The sequence below is a fragment of the Glycine max genome, chromosome 17, assembly GCF_000004515.6.
Source record: "Glycine max cultivar Williams 82 chromosome 17, Glycine_max_v4.0, whole genome shotgun sequence".
Classification (NCBI taxonomy): Eukaryota; Viridiplantae; Streptophyta; class Magnoliopsida; order Fabales; family Fabaceae; genus Glycine; species Glycine max.
This window is the reverse complement of record NC_038253.2, coordinates 25,577,021-25,589,412: the sequence shown is the minus strand read 5'-3', so window position 1 is coordinate 25,589,412 and position 12,392 is coordinate 25,577,021. Positions and strand designations below refer to the sequence as shown.

At 30.5% G+C, this 12,392-nt stretch overlaps 1 protein-coding gene across 1 annotated transcript; it reads right to left on the bottom strand.

Annotated features, from left to right (window-relative positions):
- Window positions 1-4,972: 4,972 nt before the first annotated feature.
- Window positions 4,973-5,880, bottom strand: LOC102669258 (uncharacterized). The gene is made up of 2 exons (XM_006601501.1): window positions 5,437-5,880; window positions 4,973-5,077 (listed from the first exon to the last, which is right to left on the bottom strand). The coding sequence occupies exons 1-2, from the start codon at window positions 5,878-5,880 to the stop codon at window positions 4,973-4,975; spliced, it is 549 nt and encodes a 182-aa protein (XP_006601564.1).
- Between the last annotated feature and the right edge of the window lie 6,512 nt (window positions 5,881-12,392).

Genomic DNA, 12,392 nt, shown 5'->3' with positions numbered 1-12,392 from the left:
GATTTCTCTCATTTAGAGTAGATGATACAAATTGAAGATCTTAGAAGAATTCTCAATAGATTTGCAAGTGTTTGCCCAATAGTTTTTGAGAGAGCATTTGACAATTAAGTTCTCTTAGAACATCTCTCTCTTACTTTTTTGAAGCCATACACACATATATATAGGCTCATCATGTTTTTTCAAAATGGTTTGAAGAGATGTGTCTTTTCAAAAAGCTTTTCTGAAATTTTCTCACTGGTAATCAATTACACAATTATATTTTCAAGGGTTATGACTTTTCAAAGTGTTTTCTGAAGTGTCGTTATTGGTAATCGATTACAAGCATCTGGTAATCGATTGCAAGATTCAAAATTCAAATTTCAAAACCCTTTTGAAAAACCATTTGCAATCTTGTCTCTGGTAATCGATTACCAGTGCCTTTGATCTCTTGGAAACAATTTGTTTGAGGTAAAATCTGATCAACCAGTGAGATTCTTTTAATGTTGTTTGCTTAACCTTGAATGTTTCTTGAAGCAATCTTGTTTGATTATACTTTGACATCATCAAAAACCTGTATTCATACATTCACATTATCCCTTTTTTTTATGATGACAATCATTATCAAGTGAATTCTTTTCGACATCATCAAAACCTGCATGATTTACAAACTTGACACCACACTTTAACCCAAAACCTCAAGGCTCAGATTTATGGGTCTTTCCTTCACTTATATGGTGTTCAACCTTTCCATTCCTACATGATGTGTGACTTTACCCCACACTTATACTTCAACAATCTTCCCCTCAAATGTGAGTCTCATCCACATGGTAGTCTTTCCCTCGAGCGGAAGCCATTTTAATCCACGAGTATTTCCATGGTGGCTATTATAGCTCACATGCTTTTGGCCATTAAAGCTCACATACTCTAGATACTTGCATCGTTGCTCCACCCATGAGACACATTGCTTGGACCCACCACTAGGAAGACTTTCGATACAAGGAATCCCTAAGCCAAGGATTCATGGCCACCATCTTACTCGTCCGAGCTAGTCATTCGGCTCTGATACCAATTGTTGTGCAACCGAGGAAGGTAAACACTAGGGAGATTTACACCAATGGGTCATGAATAACAACATAAGAGAACATAACACCACACTTTAACCCAAAATCTTAAGGCTCAGGTTTATGAGTATTTTCTTCACTTATATGGTGTTCAAACGTTCTTATTCTACACAAATGAAGTTGTGAATGTAGGAATAAAGGCATGAATGAACCACATAAAATAAATTAGAGGTTGTAGATGTAGGAATGATGTTTGAACCATGTTAACAAAATCAATTGTGTGGATGTAGAGATGAAGACCTGAATCACGTTAAACAAATTTGTTATCTTTCCTATTTTCTACATCGTTTTGTTAAAATTTGTGAAATATTGAAAGTTGGATGATAAAATTTGTAAAAAAAAAAACTTGATGGTAAAATCCACCAAATTATGAAAGTTGAGTGAAAAATTCGCGAAAATAAAACTTGAGTGGTAAAATTCACCAAATAATAAAAATTTAGTAGGAAAATTCGCAATTAAGCCAAATTTGAGTTACCAATCCTTAATTTGATTTATTTTCTTAAACTTCTGTCTTTGCTAATATATAATTGCATCATCTTTTAATAAAACAAGATTCGATAAACATAGATAATATAGTAACTTCTTACAAAAGAAATTTTAATCAATGTAGTTGTTCAATAGTCATCGTTGTCATGCTAATTACTACACTAATTTTATTTTTTTAAAAACAAGAACAACAACTAAGGTTTAACATTTTTTATTATCGTAAATATGTGACTTTTCGGTTTTAGTTGTCCATTTTCCTTTTTTGTTTTTGTTTTTATATATTATTAATATTGTAAAAAATACTACCAAAAAGACTTTTTTAATAATTATCTCTATCAATATTTATTGATATGTGTATCTAAACATGACATATCTATGCTATCTTAGAGTATTTTCATTCATGACTTATCTAAATATATATAAGTCACGTCGCAGAATCACTAAATGATTGTAGAAAATATTTACAAATAAATAAATTTATAAAAAAGAAAAGTTGTAAGAAAAAATTAGAAAACTAGAATAAATAAAAAGTTACAATTCTAAAAGGATTAAAACATATATAATTCAAAACATTATAGGTAAGTCTGGTTTAATGGTAAGTTTTAGTTAATTTTTAGGAATTATTTTACATGTAAATTTTATATTATTTAGTGGCATCGTCAAATCAATTTTTTTTTTCAAAATTAAAATAAAAAATATAAATTTATTTTGGCCAAATTTCTGGATTAGAAGATAAGTTAGTTCAAGCATACATTAAGAAAACCAACAAGGAATGTGTCAAACATCGAATAAGTTTAAATTCATCAAAGACTTGAGGATATAAGACTAATACTCTAGCAAACACTAAAAAAATGATAACTTTAGGTACTGAAATCTTAATTTTATTCCTTAATCTCTATATCTATGATGATTTTCTTTCTTTAACTTTTAAAAGCCATGAAGTTATATTCGTTTAGTACTAATAACTCCTAAAACATATTTTGCTTGGACCTTCAGCCAAAATGGCCAGCTATTTCTTAAATTAAAAATTGTGAAAATGTGCCTCTTTCTCACTTTATCTTCCGAAACAATCATTACTTCACCACCACCTGATTCTGTATGATTTGTAATTCCCTTGATTCCAATTGTTGTCATAGAAAGGTTGAGCAGGTTGGTCCCGTCATCATAATTTCTAGGATTAGCACTTTTCTATATATAAATTTAATGCAAAACCTATGTTTTAAATGTATGTTTGGAAGGGATTCTGATGCATTATGTAATTGGATTATTCTGCCAGCTAATTGGCTTTATATATGAACTTTGAAATAAAAGAGAGGAGAAACGTCATAATCAAAAGTTGTCACTTTTAGCTGGGATTCGCAGTCTATCATAAAAAGCTTCATAATATATCAATAGCTAGCCGCACCCAAATTAATAATGCATCTTCATTTTCACATAAAACAATGCAACGAAACTTTATAAGAATGATGACCAATTAAAACTGTACTAGATGTTACAAAATGAAATCTAGACTTCGTGGAAACAAAATATATTCAAATTCTCAAGCCTTTTATATAATAAACTTTTTTCTTTTTCTTTTTTATGTTTAGTTTAAGGAAGAAAATAAAAAGAAAGGAAAATTAAAAGAAAGAAACAATAGAAAAAAAATGAAATATGCGAGTCGACTAAGACATTCGCGGGGTGCTATTTGTCATGTTTCCACGTCAAGGAAGTAAAAAAAGTTAAATGCGTCGACCGGTTCCATCGAATCGGACCTGAAAATAAAGCACAAAAATAAAAATAAAAATAAAAGGATTTGGACAGTTACAAATATGCCTAAGTATTCCTGTTAGGCATTCTTTTAAAATTATGTGCGAGTCGACGTTATTTTTTTAAAAAAAAAAAGTAATTATATAAATTTATAATCAATTACTATAATAATAACATACTTTAACTATTTTACATAATTTTGAACATATTATAATTAGTCATAAAAGTTAGAAAAACAATAAATTAGTACCAACGACATTAAGCATCCGATATAAATTCTGAACAATCAATTAGTCACAAACATAACAAAGCGACAAAGAGTTGTTTACACACTAACACATTACACTCAGTTGAACATGGTGGACACAAATATAATTTGCATGAAACACCGCAAAATATAACTAGCATTCAATCCTACAACGACGTAACCACCTCGTCCTCATTTTCCATAACCGATTTACTAAAGAGAGCCAAAATTTCTATTGGCACAAATTGTTTCCAGTAATTGGACTCTACCAACACCTTCAGCACATTGTCGTCAGATTTCAGCTCAATAATTTCAAATTTTAAAATTGTGTCAGAATACTCCAAATGAGCAGGTTGTCGAAAAACAAACGCCTTACAAGTTGAGATTCATGAATCCCATGAGGAGGATTCCCTTTAGGTGTTACTTGCTTGATCAAATCCTTCAGTTCATCTATGGTACATCTTTTTGGAATATCAAATTTTTGGGGATTTTTTCCCGTGAACGCGTAACCTACAAAGTTGTTTTGGCGTGGCATGCTCCACCTTCCGTTGTAATACAAAACCGCATCATGAGTAGGGGTCATAGTGCGTTCAAGTAAGTTTAAAATTCCATCTGGGGTTCTACCAGCGGTGCATAACTCAATCGGTCCAACACATGAAAATCGATCATTACACATTAACATTGTGTTCACATCCATGTCATCTTTCAATTGCATACATTGGAAGTGAATTTTGTTACCTGTATCTTCGAGTGGTCATCGGTAATGAATTTCATCCACAACTTGATTATCGTTTAGCTGAAGGGTGTTGTGTATTCTGCTTTTAAGAGTTGCAGAATCGCACATGCTTGGTACTTGCATGGGCACTGGAGTTGAACTTTGAAAATAAACGCCACACTCGTTGTGAATGACGGATCCATTTGGAAAAATGAAGGCCAACCTTGAGTTCATGATCGTCTGAGAAGAATTTTCTCCTAAGAATGTCATTGTTTGTCGAATTTTTTTGACAGAATGTGAATACCAATTTATGTGTGACAGATGGGCGCCTGCCTATGTCTCATTTATATACATCGCATGCAAATGCGTGGCTTTACTTTTAACAGACCCATGACCATTTTCCGTTTTTAAATTTACAAGTAAAGCAATGTCATGTCACGTCATTCAATATCGTGTCGTGTCATGTCAGTAATTGTCGTGTCAAGCACGTAATTGCTTTTAAATGGACAAGCTGATCGATTGTTCACGCAACAATTCATTAGTATTTCAATACTGATATGTTACATCAACACAAATCCAATCATAAATACAAATACATAAATGTTACAGCTTCAATGTTAGTTTAGGTCTACATGCGTTGTTTTAATTGTCATTAGGCTTAAGTACTGTTGCATTCTACCTACATATGCAGTTGGCCACTGTTTTGCCTGAGGATATGAATTGCTTGACCACAAAAATGCCGTAGGCGGTAAGGGACAACGAACGATCTTTGAGATAAACCTGTTGTAAGTGAAATAACAATAATAAGTTAAACGAACAAGCCAAGTTATTGAATAATTGAAAATTTTTGAGTAAATAAATTTTTAATGGACCTGAAAAAAATGATTTCCAAACACATGACCAATGCATATCATGCGGTGCGTAGAAGAATCGGGCGGTGGTTGACTTCTGAGAGGAAAGAATGTGAACCTTTGTTGTCGTGACAACGATACAAGGATTACATTATATCTTGATGCAATGACATATCTCATCTTCGTTATATCCATCCACTTGTCCACACTAACCTAAATCACAAAAACATACATGTGTCAGTCATGTAAACATTATTTATATATAAAAAAAAAGCATAAACAACATACCTTGGATAACCCATCCACATATAGGGACAACCTCAACTGTTCAAATCTCTCTGTGCCACCAAAGAGCTTTATGTAGTCTTGCGACCATTTGCCAAGTTCTTTAATTAATTCGTTGCGCATCAGTGCCCAATATTCTTCTCCCATACCTAACAAAACAGCAACTGATCGATAACCACAGTTACCATCCGCTTTCACTTCAACAACATCCTCAATGAAACCCTGTATAAATGGCGCAAATTGATCCAACATCGGGATCATCCTTGCTGGCTTCAGTGGTTCAGAAGATGTCGCAGTATGTCTGATTGAAGTGTTGCTATTTTGAACTGAATGATAAGCATCAGCATACTCCCAATATGACGGATCACGCTTTGTCGATCTTTGGCTTCTTTTCATCAGTTTCTTCGGTGCACCTTTGGTGTTAACCTTTGATGGAGGAGGACACATAGAGTTCTCATTGGGATACGCAAATTCTCAAAGTTTACTCTTGCAAGAAACTTTGCTGCAGACATCAAGTTCCTCAAATCTTTTATATATTTTATCCATCTCTTCCTTGATGCTGACTTCGGCCTCACATAACCCCTGATCTGAAAAACTAAGTCTCCTCCAGTACATATGGACTGCATCGAGTGGGATGTTGCCACCATCATACCTTTGTAGCTCACATGCACAAGGAAGACCTAGTGTGCTTCTCAAGACACAACCACAAGAAGATAGATTGTTTCTGAAATAACGTACATGCTCAAACTCATACGCAATTTCATTTAAAGCGTACCTTGAAACCATTCCCAAAAGCCTTTTGTATAAGGTTTTTTTATATACATGTCCGACGACATGCGTACTTGTTTCGAATGATGCTTTAATTTGAGTGTGTTGCAGCGTGATCATGTTGTTCATGACATCCCAAACACTACAAAGGTCTCCAACGCTATTCTGTAATACCCTTTTCAGAGCCCAATGAGCAGATTCAACCCTACATTTAAAACACACAAAAGACAAGACAAATTAATAACAATCATGTTCCTAACAATCATTAAAAGAAACTTGACTAAAATAATAAAACATTAAAATACCTATTTGTTGTTGTGTTGCCTAGGTGCATCACCTTATTCGTCCAGGCCGTGATAAATTTCTCGTTGTGTGGGACAATCCATGTCTCACATACATAGTCAACGAACATTGGCCACGGGGAACACACTACTTGAAACCTTTGAAGGTGCTCAGGGAACTGCTGTTCAGAAGGACAATCTACCAGAGTACCCCAGCTATCCATTACGTACTCTCGGGCATTTTTTTGACCAATTAGCGATTTGCACTTTGCCTTCACATTCTTGTCTATGTGAAACCTGCACAATAAGTTTGTACACTCCGAAAACACAATTTTCAGTGCATTCATGAGGGCTAGGTCTCTATCTGTGACAATAAAAATAGGGAGGCGATCGTTTATTAAAAATAGGCCTCGAAACCGTTCCAATGCCCATACAAGATTGTTCACACGCTCGCCTTCCAGATATGCAAACCCAGTAGAGAAAGTCATCCTTGTTGGTGTCACCCCCACAAAGTCAAGCAATGGGAGTCTGTACCTATTGGTTTTGTAGATACTATCTATCAAAAAAACAAGATGACACGCATTACATAACCTAACTGCATCTGGGTGACACCAAAACAAATCACGCACCACAACTTCATCTTTCAATCTATGTCAATGAATGTATTGATCACGTTCAAGAAGTCTCATTAGGTGTTGCATTTTAGTGTCATCTCCTCTGATTGAAGAACGATATGCACTTCTTGCATTGTAGATTTGTTTGATTGTGGTGCAATTATTGGCGTTGTGCTCCTTCAACGTTAGCAGGATGTTTCTTGGTTTCACATTCAATTTTGTCATATCAACAATGATATTCTTCTCTTCATTTGTCAATCTCCCAGCATATGGATGTCCAACTAAGGTCTTCGCCAATTCATGGTTGTGAAACCCACAGATCAACTTCACCATCCAACCTTCTCCTCCATGCATTGGTTTCCAACGAATCTTGAAGGGACAACCACATTTCCTAGTGCCAGTGTCTCTTCTAACAAATTCTTTCTTCCTACACTTGTACTGACCGCTCCTTTCACACCCAATTAGCACAAATGAAGTTCTTCCTCTACTACCAGTATATGTATCAGACCTCATAATTATTGCAACAAAACCGTTTTCATGGGCAACCGTTCGAGCCCACTGCAAAATGTCGTCTCGGGTTGCAAAGACCTACAACACAACCCCAGCATATTACTTTTTACACAAATCATACATTAAACCAAACAACTGAAACTGATCAACATCATTACCTGAGAAGTATTAAAAGCGTCTGAACAATCAACATGTCCTTCATTCACACCACAATGTTGTTCATCTTCAAAATCCATATCAACTTTTTCAGACATCGTATTGTCATGTGCCCATTGATCTTCGTCCATCTTAATTCAAACTATAACTATCACCTAATTCAACTAAATAATTTGAATAATACAACAACCTAAATAAATTGACTAAATAATAACTTCAAACTATGAATATCAAGTAATTCAAGATTTAACAACCCAACACATATATTTTATCTACATCAATAATTTAACAACAAACAAATTCAACTTTTAATTACCTAATTTCAACATTATAACTACATAGTTCATATCACCAAAAAATACTTCAACCTAGGCGAAAAAATCAACACTTCAACCAACTAATATAATAATATCTTACGTATTTTATGTTTGACAATGACATACATTACAAATAAAATTAACCAATATAACATACAAAATAATCTAAAAATTTTAAAAACAAAAAAAAACAAATTAAATCACGGAAGAAACTTCTTCCACAGTTGAAAATTTCAACTGTGGAAGAAGGTTCTTTTAAGGATTTCACGCGGAAGAAGTACTTCCGTGGATTTGAAACAAGAACTTCCACCATTCCCGTACCCAGAATAAACAACCATACACACAAAAGCTATAAAATATGTACCTTGGTCGACAAATAATACACCAAAGCAGAGATCTCTAACTTCACCACACCCCAAACTCTCTCAAAGCTCCAAATACCGCACAACACAACCATGGAGAAACAAAGAAAGCAACAATGTAACCAAAAAACAAACAAACCAGCTTTTTGTACACAAAATACGTTGAGGGGTATTTTGGGGTTTATGAAAAATTGTTGGGTGCACCAACAATGTTGTTGGGTGCCCCTAGCAATACCCTTTTTTGAAACTTAACCCAATCCAACCCATTCATGAACGGTTAGATTCGGTTCGGGCCAACGGGTTACCCATTTAAATTTGATCTTTTTTTCTTAGAACTATTATTTCATATCATGATTCATTCAAATATCCAATACAGTACACACAATATTATCAAATGTTTGAAACTAGTAAAATTGATTCATTTAATATCATCAACATAATATTCTAAAATAGACTAATACAAATTAAAACAAGATATTCTTCAACGAGATTTACTATAATAATATGAATCACAATTATTTCCTACAAACTAATTTCTAGTAATAAGCTTTGATGCAACCTGATTTGCTACCATTAGATTTGTTGCAACTAGATTTACCGAAATAAATGAACAAAATATGATCCATTAATATTATAAACATGACATAAAAAATAAATATGAAAAAATGTGAAACAAATAACAATACACCTGAAAGTAATACCTTAGGAAGTTCCAACACTAGTAGTCCCAACATTTGCAGTTCCAACAAGTCCCAATATTAACAGTATTTAAAGTCAAATCAAACAATTCTAACAAATTTGATCGATTCATTTCGATTTTGATCGGATCTAAACCCATGACCCGTACCCAAATCGTACATAAATAATTTTGATAAGTTCGATTAAGTTTTGACCTAAATACATAAATGAACCAACCTAAATTGTTCCGATTAATTCGAGTCAATTCGAATTTCTGAATGACTCGTACCCGTGAACACCCCTAAATTGGGGTAGGGTATTGTCAGAATCTAATGTTCAAAAATCTCAAACATTGATGAGTTATTTTTCCATGTTTTTATTTTATCATAAAATTCTCAATTTAGTTATTATTTTTTTACAACACATACCAGCTTCGATTGTGGATAAGTTTATACAAAAAAGACAAAAAAATTACTTTAAATCATGTAGGAGGCAAAACTTATGCGTGTCAGCTTTTTGGTGCAAAACATGAGTTCGTGACCAGTCTCTTCAAGAAAAGTGGTATTCATTCGTCAGAGATAACAAATTAAAGACTAAAGATGCTTTTAACGTTTTTGTTTGAAGATAATCCTGAAATATTATTTGTAAGGATCCATTAGAACAATTGTAACAATACATATATTGCTTTAACTTTTAATTTTATATTGGGTTTTGCTTTAATTTTACATTTTAAGTTTTATGTAATTTACAGTTTAATTTGAATATATTGTTTATTTTTGCCTTGATTAAAATAATTTTAGTTTTACAATATTTTTCAAGTTACCCATAAATATATGTATGCCCATAACTACTTAATTATATAAAAAATAAATTTATTCCATTATTCAAGCCTCAATTTATATATGTGAATATCAAAACATGTTGGATGATTATTAAATAGTAATAAATTTGAATTTAAAATGTGTGCATTGATGAAAAAGCGAAGACAACAAAAGGAAAAATGGTCATCATCGAGTATCACTTTTCACTTATTAGAGATTGTTGAATTTTTTTAAGTTTAAAGCAAGGACAATTATCATATCATTAAATTATTTAAAAGGTTATAAAAAATTACTACACAGATATATTAATAACACAAAAAAATAATATTTATAAACATTTTATTCTTTCTCATATTTAATTATTAAAATATTTGTAGTGTAATTTTTAAAAAAACGTGTTCAATAATTATTAAATATGAATTAATTTTAATTTAAAATGTATGCATTGATGAAAAAACTAAGACAACAAAAGGAAAAATGATTATCATCGTTAATTCAATTAAACGTAACTTTCTCTATTACAATTAATCTGCGTTAATTTGAAAAGTTTTTACCATGTGCAACACTATCATGCAATTTAATAAATTTTTTTTAAACAATAATAAAATTGCATACTCTTTATATATCAATTATGATCAATTAAAGCATATGACTCCATAAATAATCTTTAATGCCCTTAGTTATCCGTTTGAAAGAAAATATATATTGTTATCCTCAAGGGAGCCCCAAAGGTTTTCTTAAAAATAATTTTTTTTGTAATTGTTTTATATATTTTTTTTACATGTCAATAAAGTTTTAAAATAAAATATTAAGTTAAAGTTAAAATTAAAATATAAATAAAAAATATTTTTTGATGTTTTCTATTATGGTGGATTGAGACGGTGTCTATTCAAAATTTTAACACCTTCAAGATGAGTGAAAAATATAATAAAATCTGCTGTATAATTATGACCTTTTATTGTGGCACAAAAATAAGTTAAAATAATGGCGATCAATAAAAATTAATATTGAGATGGTGTGTATTCAATTTCCATATTAAAAAACTTACAAGTATTATAAATTATACTACACTAAGCTGAAATTTAACAATCATTAAAAATTTGAAACTCCTAATAACTAATGTTTTTATAATAATATATTAAAGTTGAAAATTTAATTTTTAATCTTATAATTGTTTTATTCATGAAACTTATTACAGTAAGTTGAGATTTTAATTTTCATTTATATCCAATAATGTCTTCTTATTTTAATTAGAAATAAAATTGAGGATGATATAAAATAATTTAGTTATTAAAAATTGGGGAACATGCAAACCTAATGTATTTAATTTATTTATTTTTAAATACAACCCCAAATTATGAACTTTCCGGTATAGAATCCCATAATATGATTAAGTAATCATGCACAAAATAATTTAATTGATTGACACAATAAATATTTGCAACAATAAATATTTTAATATTTTTATTTAAAAAATTTAGCATCTTTATTAATGTTAAAATTTTCAAAAAAATAATAGCAACTTATAAGTTTCCTAAAAAATATAATAAAACAGTTATGAAGAATGTATTTTACTTTATTTTAATTAAATAATTTTTAAAGGATAATTTAGAAAATAGAAATTTATAATTTTCCTAAAAAAATATAATAAAATATTTATAAAAAATTTGTTTTACTTTATTTTAATTCATAATTTTTTTAAAGGATAACTCATTAGTTTTGAAACTTCAAAATTTGTTGGCAATAGAAACGGTAAAATTTAAAAACTTTAAACTTAAAATTCATTAATTCATTTAATTTTAATTTTAACTTTCATTTATTTTAATTTGGCTATAATAAAAAAATATTTAGATATTTACTTCCTTTTTTGATAGAATTTATACATTTACTATTGATATCTTTATTAAGCATGGTTTTAATAGTCTTAATTATTACGATTACAGTTTCAATAAATCCTTTTTTATATACAAATATTATTTAATTATTAATAATTAAGCATAATAGTAAAAATTGGGCCCAATAATAAATAAAACTACATTAATTTATTATTTCATTTACAGATAAAATTGAAAAATCATTGCTAATAATAAGCCATCAATTATAAATGCAACATCAACTTTTTAAAAGTAATTATCATTTACCATTAATGCATATATTATAACGTTTTAATTTCTAAATTGCGTAAAATTAGTAATATTGACATCCACTTTTTAACTATTGCTAAATTAATAATTCAATGAAAAAAGTTTTAAAATATAAAATATTATAACGTTTCCAATAATTTAGGAATTAATGACATGTGATTTACTCTATTACGTTTTAAAACATAAATATTATAACGTTCGCAATATTATAATGTTTGAAAAAATTAATAATTTCTAATTGTTTCTATTTAATGTGTGAATATTAACAATCACTATTTATATTAATAAGCGCTACATGGGTGGAAGAA

Bases quoted from the DNA above. Each gene is read 5' to 3' on its own strand.
- LOC102669258 (XM_006601501.1), bottom strand. From the start codon at position 5,880: ATGTGTCCTCCTCCATCAAAGGTTAACACCAAAGGTGCACCGAAGAAA. The intron at 5,078-5,436 runs GTATGTTGTTTA...CACTTACAACAG, and splicing joins ATGTGGATGGGTTATCCAAG to GTTTATCTCAAAGATCGTTC.